The sequence below is a fragment of the Elgaria multicarinata genome, chromosome 16 (genome assembly GCF_023053635.1).
Source record: "Elgaria multicarinata webbii isolate HBS135686 ecotype San Diego chromosome 16, rElgMul1.1.pri, whole genome shotgun sequence".
Lineage (NCBI taxonomy): Eukaryota > Metazoa > Chordata > Lepidosauria > Squamata > Anguidae > Elgaria > Elgaria multicarinata.
In genome coordinates, this window is record NC_086186.1 from 27830149 (window position 1) to 27849320 (window position 19172).

The window sequence follows — 19172 nt, forward strand, 5'->3', positions numbered from 1 at the left end:
GAGAGCACCTCTGAAATGGAATTTTACTTTTAGTCTGAAAGAGGTTCTGCATCCCTGAATTAGAACTTTGTAAATATTCTATGACATCACAGCAACCCAGCCAATGGCGAGGGGCTACTAGCAAGCAACCGCTGGGCCTTCGCCCAAGATGATAAATCCTTACGTTTATCCAGACGTCTGTTGTTTCTTCATAAACAATCAGTGGCGTAACGGAATCGGGCACCGCATCTATTAGTTTCTGCCTTTCCATGGCGTCGTCTTCCACAGGTATAAATAAAGCAGGGGGTAGTAGCACAATCTGCAGCCGTGTTTGGGCACGATCCAGCAAGATGGCCCAAGCACTAATAGAAAGGGCAGGAGAATCAGAAAAACAGCAGTAGTTACTACCAAGTAATGCAGTCAAACTTTAACACTCTGGTCATATGCATGAATAACTGGAAGAAAGACCCACTGATATCAAGGGGACTTACTTCCAAGTAGGTGCTCAAGGAGGAGGAAAAAAGAACTATGCAAGGTCATTTGGTGCAGCTGAGGAAAGCCAAGTCCATAACATTTATTTTTTTAAAAAACACATCTGGTCTATATATGTTATTCTGTATGTCTGACTGTTTTTGGAATGCTACTGGCGTTGTGCTAGAGGGCCCTTCCGCTAGCACAACATAGTTTGCATCAATACAATGAAACTGTTGAATACTTCCCTATATCAGTGTGGTGTAGTGGCTAAAGTGTTGGACTGGGAGTCAGGAGATCTGGGTTCTAGTCCCCACTTGGCCATGGAAACTACTGGGTTACTTCGGGCCAAAGACTCTCAGCCCAGCCTACCTCACAGGGTTGTTGTTTTGAGGATAAAATGGAGAGGAGGATTATGGACACCGCCTTGGATTCCTTAGAGGTAAAAAGGTGGGATATAAATGCAATAATAATAATAATAATAATAATAATAATAATAATAATAATAATAATAAATCATCTGTTAGCTAAAATCTTGTTACTTTTCTGTTTTATAGTTCGGTGTCTTGACCATTTTATGGAAGGTAGCATATTCATTTTATAAAGAAAAAAAAAGACATTTTAAAGCTATTATCACATTCAGAATCAGTTATGGGTTACTTCAAAGTTTTATTCCCACATTAACCTGCTAAACCAAGGAAGGGAGGCAGTAAGAAAAAAGCCCGAAATCAGAATGGAAACATTAAAAGGGGGGCAGGGGGCAAGAGCAGGGATTCCGAAACGCCGTTGCAATTGTGGCACTGGGGGGCCCAGGGAAAGCTCTTGCTAAATTGACAGGCACAGCAGGAAGAGAATATGCTCTCCTTCACTGATGGGGGAGCGGGGAAGCATTGACATTTGGGCAATTCTTTCAGGCACAGTCCAAAGCCCTCAAATGCAAGGAGCAACTTAAAAAGTGCATCTCCTATATTTGAATTGCTGATAAAAGAATAAGGTCCACTCAGAAAGGTCCAGATCAAACCCAGGACGCAGACAAGCTGGAGTGTGTTTGGAGGAGGGCAACCAGGATGATCAGGGGTCTGGAAACAAAGCCCTGTGAAGAGAGACTGAAAGAACTGGGCAGGTTTAGCCTGGAGAAGAGAAGATTGAGGGGAGACATGAGAGCACTCTTCAAATACTTTAAAGGTTGTCACACAGAGGAGGGCCAGGATCTCTTCTCGATCCTCCCAGAGTGCAGGGCACGGAATAATGGGCTCAAGTTAAAGGAAGCCAGATTCCAGCTGGACATCAGGAAAAACTTCCTGACTGTTAGAGCAGTGCGACAATGGAATCAGTTACCTAGGGAGGTTGTGGACTCTCCCACACTAGAGGCCTTCAAGAGGCAGCTGGACAACCATCTGTCAGGGATGCTTTAGGGTGGATTCCTGCATTGAGCAGGGGTTGGACTTGATGGCCTTGTGGGCCCCTTCCAACTCTACTATTCTATGATTCTATGAGAGCTGCTGGAGAAACAGAAGCGGAACATGTAAATACGCACTATTTCCCCTCCCGGGTCCATCCTGCTCTGGCAATATACTCCACACCTTCGAACAGGATTTCGAAGGGTTGGACAAGTTCTTTATCGACAACGTCTAAAATCTGCCAGGAAAGAGAAAAAATAAACAAACCGTAGATCAGAAAATCTTTTGCAAAGCTTTCAAAAACATGCTGGTACATATAATCTCAGTTTTCTGAGCATACTCAATTGGGAGTGGGATGGCAGGGGGGCGGGGCTGGAATTCCATCTTGGAAAAAGGATTCCTAAAACTGAATCACAATCTCCTCACTTCTGGGAAACTGTCAGAAGTATCATATGTCTGTTTCACAAGTATTCAGTTCTAAGTCTGTTCCATCCAATTTCTGCACCGGTCTGCTATTTTTTAAAAACTGCATAAAAATATATATATTATTTTTGTATGCCGTTTCCCCTAACATGAGTATTTTGTACGGAACTTTCCCTAGTATAGGCATTTGTGTACACAATGTTCAAGCAGAGAACTGCATCACAAAATCCAGCGAAGCGCACGATCTGAACGGTAACTGTGTTCCAACCGGCATGTAAGCCCAGGAAGTGTGAATTAAACTGGTTCGCTTAAAAATGCAGACCAAATGCAATGCTCCTTGGTGCTTACAGGCCTCCTCCTCCTACAGAATTTCAAGTCTTTCTGGCAGGGGTGCAGAACATCTTTTAGCCTGAGGACTGAGTTCCGTTTCAGAGAAGCTGGAGGCCAAAGAAGCAGGGACAAAATACTAAAAAATACCGACGTGTTGTAGCTTAAAGCACTTACTGCCGGTAACTAAGCCTTAGGAAATGGCTTTGAACTTTTTGGAATGAGGCAAAAGCTGCACAAAAGGCAGGCAAACACCAAGTTATAGGAAGCCAGATTCTGGCTGGACATCAGGAAAAACTTCCTGACTGTTAGAGCAGTACGACAATGGAATCAGTGACCTAGGGAGGTGGTGGGCTCTCCCACACTAGAGGTCTTCAAGAAGCAGCTGGACAGCCATCTGTCAGGGATGCTTTAAGGTGGATTCCTGCATTGAGCAGGGGGTTGGACTCAATGGCCTCATAGGCCCCTTCCAACTCTACTATTCTGTGATTTTATTAAATGACCAGAGGTTGGGGAAAAGGGTCTTGGACTTCTGGGAACCTCGGATGACCAGACTGGGACCCCCAGAGGAGTAGTTTTCTCCCCTGGACCTGAGGGTCTACACCTTTGCTTTGTGGACTGGCCTCATGTTTCTCATCCATTCGCTTTCCACGGGGTTACCGAAATGCCATCAGATGAGAACAGCTTCTAACTCCAAACTGACTTAAGAAAGAAAACGACATTAGACTTACTCTGCCTTCAGCGTCAATCATTATTTCAGACAACTTGAAAGTTACTTTCGGGTTCGCGGTGCCTAAAAAGGAAGACAGCAACCAACCGTCACGAAGCGATCGTGCAACGCAAGGTCCGACTTTCGCTCCCAGCAAGATAGCCCACATATTCACCCAGAAAGAACTAAACTGCCTCATTTGAGCTTGCACCCAGTGCCACGGCACAATCTCCCACCTGTTTTGGGGTACCGAAAGGAATCCGTCCTCCTCGTCTCCAACATGGGGGACGTGACGTGAATGATCTCCACCTCCGACTCGTCATTCTCTTCGTACAGAATTCTAAGGACTTTGCCTCCACCAACAGCTGCTAAGAAGGAAGGACACAGGTCACTTTATCAGAACTCCAAAGAGCAGCCCATTCCGTTGAATGCCTGGACAGATCTCCCCCTCTCCGGGCTTCTTGGCCTTAAGCTTCTATCTGAAACATGGGGGCAGGACTTCAGGCCCGGGCTTCTCCCTGGCCCTCCTGGGGTCCCAATCCGTTCTCCTGAGGGTCCCTGAGAAGACTACGCCCCAAACTCTTTCTCCCAACCACCAATTGGTGGTTTCCCCCAGCTTTTTTGCAGTCCTTCCCGCCATTTTAAAACGTTGAAATGCTTCTCCTAGTGACTGGCAGTGAGAGCTTTAAGCTAAATTATGCTAAGGGTTTTGGGTATTTTAGCCCTGCCCCCTTTCGCCTTGGCCCTCCTCCCCACTGGCTTTCCGCCCTGGAATGCAGCCCCTGAGAGCTTCTCCCCAACTGAATTCGGCCCTCGGGCTGAAAGTGGTTCAGTGCTCCAGGTCAGAAAGACCATCCTCAAAACACCCCAATTTCCTAAGTCTACACTTGTCCAACCTGATTTTGAAGAGAGCACCAAAAAAGACCCCCCCGACGCAATCGGCCATTTCTCCCTTTGACATGAGCTATTTTGTGACTGCTGAACCACTATTTTGTCATTTAGTCTGCAAGGAAAAGCACAAGAATGCTGAAATACATTTCTGTAAATTTAAACCTAAGTGTTTTAAAACAATTACTTTAAACAAAAATAACTTTTTAATTTTTTAAAAAAATGTTAATAAATTAATGCTGCTGCTACCTGCGTTAGGATTTTAAAAAATTGAACATAGGAAGCTGCCAGGTGATATGGAGTCAGACCCTTGGTCCATCTAGGCCAGTATTGGCGACACTGACTGGCAGCAGCGGCTCTCCAGGATTCCAGGCAGGGTTTTTTCCAGCCCCACCTGGAGATTCTGGGGACTGAACCCGCGAACATCTGCATGCAGAGCAAGACTGTACCACTGAGCTGTGATCCAAAGTGATGCCTGAGCAGTACTCAAGGGCCTTGATATGGACCGGATCTCTATTTCTAAATGGGGTAAGGTTCTAGAGAGGCCACATGACTCAAAGTGGGAAGATGACAGAGATGGAGGCCTGGGCAGCTGCTTAGACCAAGTCAAAACACTGGATGATCTAACTCAGGGCATGTCTACACCATCCATTTATCCCGGGGTCAGCTCAAGGTCATCCCTGTGCGTCCAAAAGGGGATCCCGGAGTCAATTGGGGACGACCACTCACTCAGAATCATAGAATAGCAGAGTTGGAAGGGGCCTACAAGGCCATCTAGTCCAACATCCTGCTCAATGCAGGAATCCACCCTAAAGCATCCCTGACAGATGGTTGTCCAGCTGCCTCTTGAAAGCCTCTAGTGTGGGAGAGCCCACAACCTCCCTAGGTAACTGATTCCACCGTCGCACTGCTCTAACAGTTAGGAAGTTTTTCCTGATGTCCAGCCGGAATCTGGCTTCCTTTAACTTGAACCCATTATTCCGTGTCCTGCACTCTGGGAGGATCGAGAAGAGATCCTGGCCCTCCTCTGGGTGACAACCTTTTAAGTAGTTGAAGAGTGCTATCATGTCTCCCCTATTATTATTATTAACGAATTATTATTATTATTGGTGTCATGTCTAGCCCTGCTCCCCCTGTTTTGGAAGGAGGTGTTTCAGGGTAATCAATCAGAATCAGACTCTGATGTAGAGGAGCTGGCGCCAGACACAGGCCAGCCTGTACCAGTGCGGGAGGCAGTTCTCACGGGCTCTTCACCAGCTGGTGGTGAACTCTCTCCAGAGCTTATCTCCTCAAAGGCAAATCATACACACTCAATGGGAAACCAACATTCTTTTGAAGGAGAGAGAGCCAACAGGCTAGCTGACCCTATGGTGCACCGCAGGCTAAAACAGGCGGAGTGAAGGAAGGCGAGAGAAAGTTGGCCTGGCCCAGGCCGCCTCAGAACTAGCCTCTCTGAAGTTAAGGCCCTTTCCATTCTCCTTGAAAGAACAATTGTCTCACTTAGTTTGCATAGTTTTGCCTATGGTCATAATTCCTCTGGTCATAGTTCCAAGAGATTAGACTCTCTTCAGGTGGGAAGGGATGTTTCTTGCTTAAATAAAGCTTTGTGGATTACTTAACAGGCCTCCTTATTGTCTCCCAAGAAGGCGGGAGGTTTTGAGAAACACGACAATTACTATTATGAAATCATGTAATATAATATACTGAACCAAACAAAGGAAAAAAGTAGAAGATATGGTAACAGCTGAGACTTTGAGTGGAATGGTTTCTGTGGATGTGAGGGACCAACCATCATGAAGCAGTGACCCAGAAGTCCAACCCCCCCCCCAAAATCTTATTTTCGCTTAAGACATTCTCATATAGTTGTGTACCTTCAGAGAGGACAGGACAAAGCAAAGGCAATTCCAGTATAATCAGAAAGGAAAAAGCAAAGTAGAAACAGACAATATAGATGGAAAGGAGTCCCTAGAGGTGGTGACCTGCAAAGGGTGTGCAATGTTCTTGTTTCTGCCTGAGCTCAACATGGCGTACACCTGCAACAAGTGCAAGCTGGTGGCACTTTTGGAAGAAAAAGTGAGAGGACTTGAGTGGCGAGTGTCCACCCTCCAAAGAATAAGAGAAGAGACCGAACGGTGGAACTGCAACAGCAACAAGAAGCACATGAGATTGAAGAGCAACAGCCAGCTGAAGCAGAAGTGGAGTATGCTGAGGGGAGGAAAGCCAATGAAGAGGAAACTCTCTGGAAAAGAGTGACAGGAGCAGAAGAACTAGAAGGCATTCTGCACCGGTGGAACCATTAGAGTTAAGCAACCGCTTTCAGCTTCTGGAGGATGAGTCTGAAGGACAGTTTGCAGAGGAAGAAGTACAGGAGACACCGTGCAACAATGAACAAGAGGCAGAAGGTAGGTCAACCAAGAAGAAGAGAAGAGTAGTCGTTGTGGGAGACTCCCTGCTGCGTGGGATTGAAACCCAAGTATGTCGTGAAGACCCATGGACCCATGGACTCGCCAGGTGTGCTGTCTCCGTGGAGCACAGATTAGAGATGTGACTGAAGGGTTACCGAAGCTCATAAAGCCCACGGACACATACCCCTTTCTTCTCATCCATGTGGGAACAAATGATGTCGCCAAGCAGAGCTACGAAGAAATCATTTCAGACTTTGAAGCTCTGGGAAGGAAACTGAAGAACTTTGGGGCCCAGGTAGTTTTCTCATCCATCCTCCCAGTTCTTGGAAGAGGATTAGAAAGGGAAAGAAAAATACTCCCTCTTGAGGCATTCAAGAGGCAGCTGAACAACCATCTGTCAAGGATGCTTTAGGGTGGATTCCTGCATTGAGCCTTGTAGGCCCCTTCCAACTCTGCTATTCTATGATTCTAAGTCAATGCTGACTGGGAGAATCTATGGAAAACTCTCAGGTTCCTACGGTCATGCTAACGTAAGAGGCTGCGTTATCCATTTTAGCCCAGTACTATCGACTCCCTGTGGTCCAAGGCAGAGGCTTTTCCCAGCTCTTCCACTGTGAGCTACCCAGAGAGCTTCAGCTATTGGGTGGTATCGAAATGAAATGAAATCAATTAAATCAATCAGAGATCTTTTTATTGGAGGTGCCAAGGCCTGGAGTTGGGACCTTTTCCAGGCAAAGCACACGGTCTGTCCCTGAGCTATGGAGTCACACTTGCAGAGCGAATGGCATCAGGACAGGCTAAAGAGGGAAGACTTTTTAAATACCTCTGAGGTTGCTTTCGAGGAGCCAAGGAACTCGACCTGCTATCAAGTTGTTGTGTGGACTACCTGAACTAATCAACGTTCAAGGTTCGGACTGGCTCTTCTTGCTAGCAGGTAGATCTGTTGCAAACATCCTCCTCGTTCCGCAGTCCTTAAATAGATGCAGAGAGGGCCTCTTTCCAGTTTGGGAATGTCGTTTTTCTGGGTTGAAGCCCGACAAATTCAGCAGACCTTAACTGGAGCTGGTCCCTGGAATCCTTGCTCACACCCAGTTTGTCTGACCAGCAAGAACTCCAGCACTCAGGAGCCTGGAGATAAAGCAGCCTTCCCCAGCCCGCCAAGTTTTTGGGACTTGAACTCCCAGCTGCCTCAGCTGAAAGCATGGCCAATGGTTAGGAATGCTGGGTGCTGTAGTCCAAAACATCTCAAGGACAGCAGTTTGGTGAAGGCTCAGATAAAGAAGCTCTATATCAATGGACTTTTAAAAAATTCCTTAACAGTTTTCTTCCTGTCCTGCCCCCCCCCACTTTAGATGGTTCTTAAGCTGAAATTGCTGATCAGAATTCGTTTTGCTGGGTTCCTGTCCCTCCCTCTACCCTTTCCCTTGGTGTGTCAGTCATTTTTAGACTTTGAGCCTGCAGTGGAGAGCTTCAGTTTTAAGTCATTTTCATACGGAGCTCGCTCTCTTTAAACACTTTAAAAATAATACACAGTGTGATGGTGGTGGAACTCACAGACAGGACTGCAGGACCAAAGACTTGGACCGAAGCTCTGTCTAGCAAGTTCCCTGTCACAGGCACATGAAGAGGGAGCAATGTAATTCTGACCCCAAAATTAGGGAAGCCTGAGTAGTAATTCTGGCCATCACTACCACAAGAGGGTAGTGATGGCCATTTGTAACATTTCTAACACTCCTGTGCTTTCCCATCACTCCTTCAGCCCTTTTTCTTACGACAGAAACATCCATTAAGATGAAATCGCTGCACCATGTTGTTTGACTGGCAGTGCTAGAAGCCATCCATCTGGCTGCGTTCCTAAACAGGCCCTACCTGGGGGAGTAAACCCTACTGACTCCAGCAGGATGTAATCTGCGTGAAACAGCATGTTTTAAGAACCAAGCTTACACAATCAGCAAACCCATGCGACAGAGGCCTTGCTGGACTGTGCCACTCTTTCAGACTGGAGGTGTGGGATTGGACTCAAGATGGGAGATTCAAGACGGACTTCTTCACACAGCGCAGAGTTAAATTATGGAATTCACTTCCACAAGACGTGGTGATGGCCACCCATTTGGATGGTTTTAAAAGGGGGTTGGATAAATTCCTGGAGGAGAAGGCTCTCCATGGCTACTAGCCCTGATGGTTCTGTGCTATCTCCACTATCCAAGGCAGTAAGCCTGTGTGCACCAGTTGCTGGGGAACATGGGCGGGAGGGTGCTGTTGCACCACGTCCTGCTTTGTTGGTCCCTGGTCGACAGCTGGTTGGCCACTGTTATTATTATTTATTTATATAGCACCAACAATGTACTTTAGGGTGGATTCCTGCATTAAGCAGGGGGTTGGACTCGATGGCCTTGTAGGCCCCTTCCAAGTCTGCTATTCTATGATTCTATTTGGTGCTGTACAGAATATACAAATAAAACAGCAATACCCTGCCTAAAGGCTTACAGTCACTGTGTGAACAGAGTGCTGGACTAGATGGACCCTTGGTCTGATCCAGCAGGGCACTTACGTTCTTGAGCCTGGATACTTGGCCCACTTACTTGGCTCTGCATCTGGACACCACCAGTAGCCAGAGTATCTATCGAACTCCTCCTGCAGCACAAATGTAGCAACCCCAGCGGATTTGGGATCCTCTTCAATGTTTGCAAATTCTACACATGCAATGCAAGAAACACGGTTTTTCAGGGAGAAGGAAAACACAGGGAGAAAGCGCATGACATGCATAACTTGCAAAACTTGCAAATACTTTTGCAAACACTTTTGCAAAACTTGCAATACAGACATTATTCTGTCCAGAACGGCAAGGCGCACCGCGGGGCGTTTGGGGCAGGGGAGGGGACGCATCTCTGTAGACTCTGTGTCCAGAGACATGCGGCACTCCTATACTGCTGGGGTATCCCTTTCAGAGAGGACATGTAATGGGTTGCTGGTTCACATGAAATGCCCATCAGACTCTTTCTCCTCTCACTTGTTCCACTTTTGCAGAAAGCAGATTTGCCATTACAACCAAGCCAGCAAACCATGATTTGAGCAAATTCTCCTTCCTCCCTGCTCAGGCCCTCTGGCATTTACTATTATACATTTTATAGTATGTTTGCTTTAGTATATACTCAGTGGGGAAACCAAAACCATTTGGGGCAAGATTATGCTTTATTCATAATAACGTTTTTATAAAGCAATTAGTGACTCTTCCTCTTAAAGTAAGTTCTCAAGGAGACTCGTATGATAAATATTCTGATTAAGAAAAGCCTGCAATTAACACAGACGGCCGTTCCATCAATACACATTTGGCTGTCTAGACATTGATGCTGCTGCCTAGAATTGAAATTCTTTCCACTTATTATGTCTGTCCTCACAGAGTTTCGCAGCACCAGTCATTTTATTTCTGGGTAGCCCAGTATGTTGTCTCCAACAGTGGTCAGTCCTGAGGTAGCATCTCAAGGAGGGCAAGAGAATGACAGCCATACCCAAACTCCATTCTTGCCTCATGTGATGTTTTGAATCTTCAAGAAGGAACTCTAAGGTTGAATTAGTGCTGGAAGGTTGGAGACTTTGGCAGATACTTGTGAGGGGAGACTTTGTACACTACCAATGTCGCATTTTAAGATAACTACATAGTTAGTTTCCCTTAGCCATGGTTAAGCATCCATGTCTGAATACATGAACTGTGGTTAAGAATTGGTGAAAAGCTAAGATATGAGACTATGGGGCAGTTCAGGTGACACATTAACTCACCATGGATCGTTCAAAAACATGATCCATGGTGGGTTAGCGTGTGATGGGAACCCTGTGGGGTATTTCTACCCATTTTGCTGTGGCCGGGGGGGGGGGGGGGGAGGGGGAATGGAAGCAACCATAGAGTCTTCCAGCAAGAGCAACCACCACTTCTGGTATCATTCTTGCCACCACGAATATTTTCTATGGTAATCGGCCATTTTCCCCCCAATGCATCTGAAGAGGCCCTATGGTTTGAAGTGGGCTTGCCAATCATGACTTGCATTAACTATGGCTGAGGGTTATAGCTGCACTTTCCCCACCTCCCAAACAGGTCTTGCAGGAGTCTCCTTAATACAGAGCCATAGGGGAGGGCTTAGCTTGGTAGGGCCAACCACAGGTTTAATGTACATTTGGTGCCTTAACCAGCGATAAGGCAACAAGCCATAGTTAATGCTAAGTGGTTCCCATTAAGCAGTAAGCTAGGCCAAAGGTAACTTCACCTTTGTGTACAAAGGTCAACCTCCTTTCTTCTTTGGTTGCTAGACTGGAGATCCAGATGTCGTTGCTATGAATAAAGGCAATCCACTTCGGATCCGCCGGACACAGCTTGGGATCCATCCGTATGTTCGGACAACTGGTCTCCACCAAATTGGGCCGCAAAGGCTGTTTCTGTGACGATGATCAAGGAGGAAAAGTAAAATGGAAAAGGCAGTGTTGAATGAGGCAGTTGCTTCCTTGAGGTTCTGAGAACTGCGGCCTTGTGAAATGAGGTCAAATTGTGGTGAAAGTTGGTGACAACAGACAAGGGTTGGGTCTCTGCACACAGTATTAGGGAGTGAACAATTTATGCATTTTTGAAAATGTATATGCCACCTTTCTCCTGAAACAGGACTGAAGGCAGGTTACATTAAATTTGAACTAAACGAAATTAAAACAGAAAACCATAAAAAATATCAACCAAATACATTCCAAATTATCCCTTCAAACCAAGGATGTCTTGGATGCTCTTCTAAATATCTTCCAAGATTAGGCTAAGCAGGGCCTCTGGAAAGAGGGAGCGCCACAGGCAGGGTCCAACAGGCATATGGCGGCGCATCTTAATCACCCACATGCTTAGTTTTTTAATGGTTTTTAATGCTTTAGGTGTGTATGTTCTGTGTTTTAGAATTTTAAATTTTGTGTACTCGTTTTTATCTTAATTTTAGAATTTCTGTAAACCGCCCAGAGAGCCCTGGCTATGGGGGTGGTATATAAGTGTAATAAATAAATAAACAAACACAGTGGGGAAAGCCCCCATAGCAATGCCCCCAAAGAGAGTCTAAAAATGCAAGCAGCTGTGTTGATGCATATTAACAAACCAGTTCTAGCCGTTTTTGTCTCCAGGCCTTTTGTAAATGGGCCTTAATTGCCCATTCAAAACCAAGTCACCCCAAAGTACTTTGGAATTACATCTGGAATAGCTAACAACAATATAGTGTTGCTGGGAAAATCCATTTTTTGCAGATACTGGGAGGATTGCAGCTAAGTTCTATGGGGACGGGGTGGTGGTGGTGGTGGTGGTGGTGGGAGACCACATACTGGCAACACGTGGAATCTGCTTTCAGCACTGAGATCAGGCAGAACTCCCTCTTTGAGAATAAAACGGCCAGTCCAGTATCGTACAGCCCTTATACAAATCTATGGTGCGACCACACTTAGTGGTGTGCAGTTCTGGTCACCACACCTAAAAAAAGGATATTATGGAGCTGGAAAAAGTGCAGAAAAGGGCAACTAAAATGATTCAGGGCTGGAGCATCTCCCCTATTAAGGAAGGTTACAGCAGCTGGGATTGTTTAGCTTGGAAAAAAGGAGGCTAAGGGGAGACATGATAGAGGCGTGCAAAATTATGCATGGTGTGGAGAAGGTGGACAGGGAGACATTTTTCTCCCTCTCCCATAATACAAGAACCCAATGGGGTCATCCCATGAAGCGGATTGGTGGGAGATCCAGGACAAATAAAAGGAAGGACTACTTCACACAGCGCGTAGTTAAATTATGGAACTCACTACCACAAGATGTGGTGATGGCCACCCATTTGGATGGCTTTAAAAGGGGGTTGGATCAATTCCTGGAGGAGAAGGCTATCCATGGCTCCTAGCCCTGATGATTCTCCCACACTAGAGGCATCTCCCACACTAGAGGCCTTCAAGAGGCAGCTGGACAACCCTCTGTCAGGGATGCTTTAGGGTGGATTCCTGCATTGAGCAGGGGGTTGGACTCGATGGCCTTGTAGGCCCCTTCCAACTCTGCTATTCTATGATTCTATGATTATGTGCTCCCTCCAGTATTTGAGGCAATAAGCCTGTGTGCACCAGTTGCTGGGGAACATGGGTGGGAGGGTGCTGTTGCACCATGTCCTGCTTGTTGGTCCCTGGCCGACGGCTGCTTGGCCACTGTGTGAACAGAGTGCTGGACTAGATGGACCCTGGGTCTGATCCAGCATCAGGGCTCTTCTGATGTTCTCACTCTCCCCCACCAGAGGTCAAAGGGCCCAAACCTCAGGGCAAACAGCTGTTCACAGGAGCCCCTGCTACCACCCAATCCCACCGCCTCTGGTGCCACACAAAGGAGGCTGCCTGGAACCAACTCACCGTGAACCCGTGGGGGCCGCCATCTTTCACGTGGTAAATCCCACTGCCAGCTTGGAACAGGAAGGTGCCACTTTCCCGGTGATAATCGTACGAGGAGATCCCAATCGTCCCAATGCGCTTTCTCTCCCGCAACAACTCCTCCTCGCGGGAGTACATCCCATAATCTAGGCTGGCCTGACATGGGGGGAAAGCAACAGAAGAGATGGCCATTCTTATTTCTTCTATCTAACACCACCAGGGGCAAGTTTCAGGCTCCCAGAGTTTTGCATTGTCAAAGAAAATCCTAAATTTGATTCAGCAAAAAAATTCTTATGGTTAACGGGTGCAACGCTATGCAAAGTTACATGAGAAAGAACTCATAGGAGGACAACTGGCATTACCAGTCAGCTTACCAAAGAATAAATGATACAAATTTTACAAAAGAATAAAGTGACACAGAACAAACACTTCCATCCAAAAACATTCACACATTTCTATTTCTAAAATGAAAACATGCATAAGGGTGGACTGCATGAAACACTGAAAACAACTATCTTCAGATTGCAATTCCATGCCCACTTCCCTGGGAGTAAGCCCACTGAACACAGTGGGTCTTACTTCTGAGTAAACATGCTTAGGATTGGGCCATAAATCTCATAGGTTTCAAAAAGGACATACGTCACAGCTAAACTTTGCTGATTTGTACCCAAAGGACTCTCTGGGTAGTGTTCAACGTTAGCCCTATGTAGAGTAAACCCATCGAAATGAGTGAGACTTAATTTAGTCATGACTGACTTAAGTCCCATTCATTTCAATTGGCCTACTCTATGTAGGACAAAGATGATGATAATGATATTTCTTTGTATCCTGCCTTTTGCCCAATACTGGCCCTTACAAAATTTAAAACATATACATTTTAAACCTAGAAAAAGAAATGTACAAAAATTAAAATAATAAAAAAAAATAATAATAAAAAGCATTTTTTAAAAATACAATATTAAAACATTAAATGTTTAAAACACATGACAATTTTACAAGACCTTAACATAGATGGAAGACCAGATTATTCTCCAAAGGCTTGTTGGAACAAAGAAGTTTTTGCCTGCTTCCGAAAGCCCATCAAGGAGGGAGCCAGCCTAGCTTCCCCGGGAAGAGAGTTCCAGAGCACTGGAGCAGCCACCGAGAAGGCCCTCTCCCATGTTCCCACCAAGCGCGCCTGTGAAGATGGCGGGACTGAAAGGAGGGCTTCTCCAGAAGATCTCAAAGCACGGGCAGGCTCATAAGGGAGAATACGGTCTTTCAGATAACCTGGACCTGAGCCATATAGGGATTGGATAGTGCTCTTTCATGCCCTTTTACCTTTTCTTAAGAAAACTACTGCACCTGAACCAAGGCAAGCAACATTAACAGCTCTTCAGATGGATAGGAAGGTCCATCTCAATAAAGGCATAAAAGCTAAAAAATGAAAATAAAAATGGAAAATGCTTTAAATGTTTAATCAGTGAAGAATGTGACTAGGCAGGAGGAGAGCTGGGACATGCACCAGGGCTGTTAAAGGCTCCCGTTGTGACTCCAAGCTAAAGACTTTCATTTTTGATAGCTGCAGCAGCCTCAAACAAGACCTGCCAGCTACCTTGAAGAAGAGGGTGGGGGCGGAAGGTGGAGGGAGGAGAGGAATGACTCACCTGAAAAAGATCCAAGAGAGGCTTCCAGGAGAGCATAAGAACTGCAGCCTTGTTTATGGATTTGGGGATTTCGGAATAGAAAAGTGTGTTTTCCCTGTTCTCGCCAGACATTGCTAAATGTAAAAAACACAAAACACGTGGTGGGTTTTTCTTGTCAGTAAAATGCCATGCAGAGGAATAGGTCAAAAGACCCTGTACAAAGATCCTGTTTGGGGCTTAAAAACACAGTAACTCCTATAATCAAATTAACTTTGAATATTAAAACCACATCTGATGCCTGATTGCATTCTCACATTTTAGACAAACATTGTCTCCAGTCATTTATTTATTTATTTTATTACATTTATATACTGCCCCATAGCCGAAGCTCTCTGGGCGGTTTACAGAACGTAGCTAATCAATTAAAGAATTTTGGTTGGTTAAATTCATCTGCCTCTTGCCAAATAAATTTAAATAAATCTCCCTGTTTACAGAACTGTAAGAGCAAAACCTTAAGACCTGTTGGATCAGACTGAGTTCTACAGTCCAATATCCTTTCGCCACTATTTACCCCTAGCAATTGGTATTTTGAGGTTCACCGTCTCTGAAACTGGAGGTTCCAATGCAATCATCATGGCTAAAAGTTATTGATAGAGTCCTCGTTCCTCTCCACAAATCTGTCCAATTCACTTTTAAATCCTATACCCATATGAAACTGCCCTGCCCAGAAAATCAGCCTCAGAAGCCCTGCCCTCTAGCAGAGGTTAATCAGTGGGTAGCAGGGACGGGGCCTTTTCAGTGGTGTCCCCACATTTGTGGAATTCCCTTCCTTAATAGTTCCCCCTGACCCCTGAAAATTTATTTATTTATTTATTGGCTGGCCCCTTGTATATGATTTTGTCTGAAGCTTTTTTTTTTTTGTCCACCCTAAATTATCCCTGACAGATGGTTGTCCAGCTGCCTCTTGAAGGCCTCTAGTGTGGGAGTGCCCACAACCTCCCTAGGTAACTGGTTCCATTGTCATACTGCTCTAACAGTCAGGAAGTTTTTCCTGATGTCCAGGCGGAATCTGGCTTCCTTTAACTTGAGCCCGTTATTCCGTGTCCTGCACTCTGGGAGGATCGAGAAGAGATCCTGGCCCTCCTCTATGTGATAACCTTTGAGGTACTTGAAGAGTGCTATCATGTCTCCCCTCAATCTTCTCTTCTCCAGGCGAAACATGCCCAGTTCTTTCAGTCTCTCTTCACAGGGCTTTGTTTCCAGACCCCTGATCATCCTGGTTGCCAGGAAGTTCAGATGCTCACTTGGCAACAGAGCACACACCGCAAGGCCTAAGGGCTCCAGGCTCCTTAGGCATAAAGGGCTCCTTGTGAGTAGGACGGCCTGAAGGCTGGATTAACCAATTACAGCTGAGCCTGGGTGGACTCTGGGAAACCAGGTTACATCTGCCCTCAGTTGAGGGTGGCGGCTGCTTGTTTGAACTACACAGGTCCAATGCAACACAGCCTCTTGACCTGTTTTCCTATGCTGACAAACCAACTGTGCTATGGGTACTTGTGGTCTGCAGGTGTCCACAGCCCAGGTGCTTAGTCAGCATAGGAAACTTGCTTTTAGAACGATGTCAGCTTAGAACCACCTCCCTGCGTTTGATCTGGGCTTCGGAAATTGCTGCATTTCTAGAATGCCTTCATTCCTGACTGCTATTGCCAATCACCTGGCGGTGGCCAGCCTATGGTGTACTGGAACATCTTCTTCTCTACCTCAGGCCAGGGGCCAAGTTGGGACTCCCCCGCAGAGAGGACAGAAACCTACCAAGGTAGTAGACCCGGTCCGAGTGGGGCCCTTCTGGATCATTTCTTTGCACGAATGTGAAGTCGTGGGGCGCTTTGGCCATCAGGCAACCGTGGTACTTCCTAGTGTCCATCAGCAGTTTCTTCAGGTGGCTCCAGGAGTACCTCTCCACGTAGAAAGGTTCCAGCTTTGCCTTCTCTCCTGGCACCACATTCTCCTTGCGCTCCGCTGTTTCAAAGATTTCGAGGCCTGGCTGTTCAGTCTCCATTGCTGCTGCCATATTGCATGTTGGGTTCTGGAAGGGAAACCCAAGAACATAGAAACACAGGAAGCTGCTGTATACTAGGGTGACCATGCGGAAAGGAGGACAGGGCTCCTGGATCATTAACAGTTGCCTAGAAAAGGCAATTTCAGCAAGTGTCATTGGTATGCAATGCAACACCTGGTGAAATTCCCTCTTCATCACAACAGTTAAAGCTGCAGGAGTCCTGCCCTCTTTTGTATCTGGTCACTCTAGTATAGCTCCTGCAGCTTTAACTGTTGTGGTGGAGGGCGCATTTCACCAGGTGCTACATGCATACCAATGACACCTGCTGAAATTCCCTTTTCTATGCAACTATTAAAGATACAGGATCCGTGTCCTCCTTTCCATATGGTCACCCTACCAAGTCAGAACATTGATCCATCTAGCCTAGTATTGTTGACACTGACTGGCAGCAATGGCTCTCCAAGGTTTCAGGCAGGATTCTTTCCATGCCCTACCTGGAGAACCCAGGCATCGAACCTGGGACCTTCTGTATGAGGAGTAGGTGCTCTATCACACGGAGCTATGGACCCTCCAAAGAACCCTTCATGAGGGGCATTAACGCCTTATGCTACTACTTGGGCCAGCCTGTATTATACTTATTTATTGATTTTTGAAAATGTATAGTTTCATTTTCATAAAAAAATCCCCGTGGTTCCCAAAATAAAAACCCAACAAAGCACAATTAGATTACTAAAAAGTAACAGTAAAATAAATTCACAAAAAAATACCAATAGTTGGCAGTACTAATAGTCAGGAAATGCCCAGGCAAACAGGTACGCCTTAAGCTGTCAGCGGAAACATTCCACGCTAGGAGCCTGCCTGATCTCAATGGGGAGATGATTCCGTTGTGGGTGCCGCAACGGAGAAGGCCCTTCTCTGCATCACTTCCGATAACACTGGATAAAACGTGGTGTGGTAAACTGGCTTTCCCCCACAGAATGTAAAGAACTAGGCAGGAAAAGGTCTCTTAAATAACCAGATCCTGAGCTGCTTAGGGCCTTAGAAACCAACAATAGTACCTTGAACACGGCTTGGTCTCTAACTGACAATCAGCACAGTACTTTCAGCTCAGGAGTCACATGTGTACGACAAAAAGCTGCACCGAGCAACCTAGGAACTGCATTCTGCACAAACTGCAGCTTCTGGAAAAAATATATCTCAAGGGCAGGCCCACATAAAGTACAGAACAGGAGCCCAGAAACCCAATTCTTCCAGGGACGTTGACATTTACTAACTTCAAGGAACCGTTTTCCACATTGATTCACCTGCCTCAAAACTTCTGGTGCATCATATGAGAAAACAAAGCACATAAATAATAATAATAATAATAATATTTATATCCCGGATTTTTCCTCCAGGAACCCAGGGCAGTTTATTTACATAACCCTTCTCTCCATTTTATCCTTACAACAACCCTGTGAGGTAGGTTAGGGTGTTTTCTTTGTTTTTCTTAATGAATATTACCGACATTATTTCCAGGATGGACAGTTCAAAGTCAGCCTAGCCAGGCCCTGCTGAAAAGGGACGATGGCCAGTGGTGGGCAAAGGGCCTTCTGGAAAGCTTGACCACCAGTGCTGAGGAGCACTTGCTATTTACTGTGTAATCTGTACAGCACCATGTACATTGATGGTGCTATATAAATAAATAATAATAACAACATTCATCCAAAGGACCCACGGTGCACAGAAGGTCACTTTTCCTCCCTGCACCCCCCTCTTCTCTCCCCCCATCCCACCTGAGGTGCTGAGCCCCACTCCGTAAGGACACAGGAAGCTGCCTCGGTCCATCTCGTTCAGTACTGTCAACGCCACCCGTCCCCTAACTGGGTGCCCTCCAGATATTTTGGACTTTGACTCCCTGCATTCCTGACCACTGGCCATGCCGGCAGCTGGGGCTGATGGGAGCTGAAGTCCAAAACAACTGGAAGGCACCAGCTGGGGGAAGCTGCATTCCACTGACTGGCAGTGGGTCCACCCTATGGGGAGATGCTCCCCGGGGCTTTCTGGGTTCCACACCGGGTGAGCTAATGGCTCTTCCCCCGATCTGGGGGAGGACATTGCATCAGCCTCCCCCAATTCCTTGCCGCTGCCCCGCTGGCGCCGTGCCCAGGGCCGGGTCCCTGCTTGGGCCCAGAGGCCATTGACGCGGCTCTTGCCCTTCCACACCTGGGTCGCCATGGCGGAAGGGGGTGGGCGCCTGGGGGGGGGGGGTCGGGAGGTCTGCACGGATGTGGGGTGGGGGCGGCATCCCCTCCCCGCTCAGCCTGCCCGGCACTGACAGCGGGGCGCGCGCGGCGACCCCGGCTCCGTGGGCACAAAGGCGTCGTTGGCACCACCGGCGACGCGTTCTTGGCGAGGGTCTGCCAAGGTGGGGGCCCGGCGCTTCCTCTTCCTCCCGCCCCCCCACACAACCCTGCTACGTCTGAACAGTGGGTGGGGG

General features: G+C 46.7%; 1 protein-coding gene across 1 annotated transcript in view; it reads right to left on the minus strand.

Moving 5' to 3' along the window:
• The window catches only part of DPP8 (dipeptidyl peptidase 8), a 36747-nt gene that overhangs the window by 17429 nt on the left and 146 nt on the right, over positions 1 to 19172 (minus strand). The window contains exons 2-10 of the mRNA XM_063142444.1: positions 16447 to 16720; positions 14656 to 14768; positions 12992 to 13165; positions 10862 to 11030; positions 9185 to 9295; positions 3546 to 3674; positions 3332 to 3393; positions 1988 to 2088; positions 164 to 341 (exon numbers count right to left, since the gene is read on the minus strand). Of these exons, the coding sequence (XP_062998514.1) occupies positions 164 to 341; positions 1988 to 2088; positions 3332 to 3393; positions 3546 to 3674; positions 9185 to 9295; positions 10862 to 11030; positions 12992 to 13165; positions 14656 to 14768; positions 16447 to 16705 (1296 nt within the window). The 5' untranslated portion in view covers positions 16706 to 16720. The remainder of the gene's footprint in view (positions 1 to 163; positions 342 to 1987; positions 2089 to 3331; positions 3394 to 3545; positions 3675 to 9184; positions 9296 to 10861; positions 11031 to 12991; positions 13166 to 14655; positions 14769 to 16446; positions 16721 to 19172) is intronic.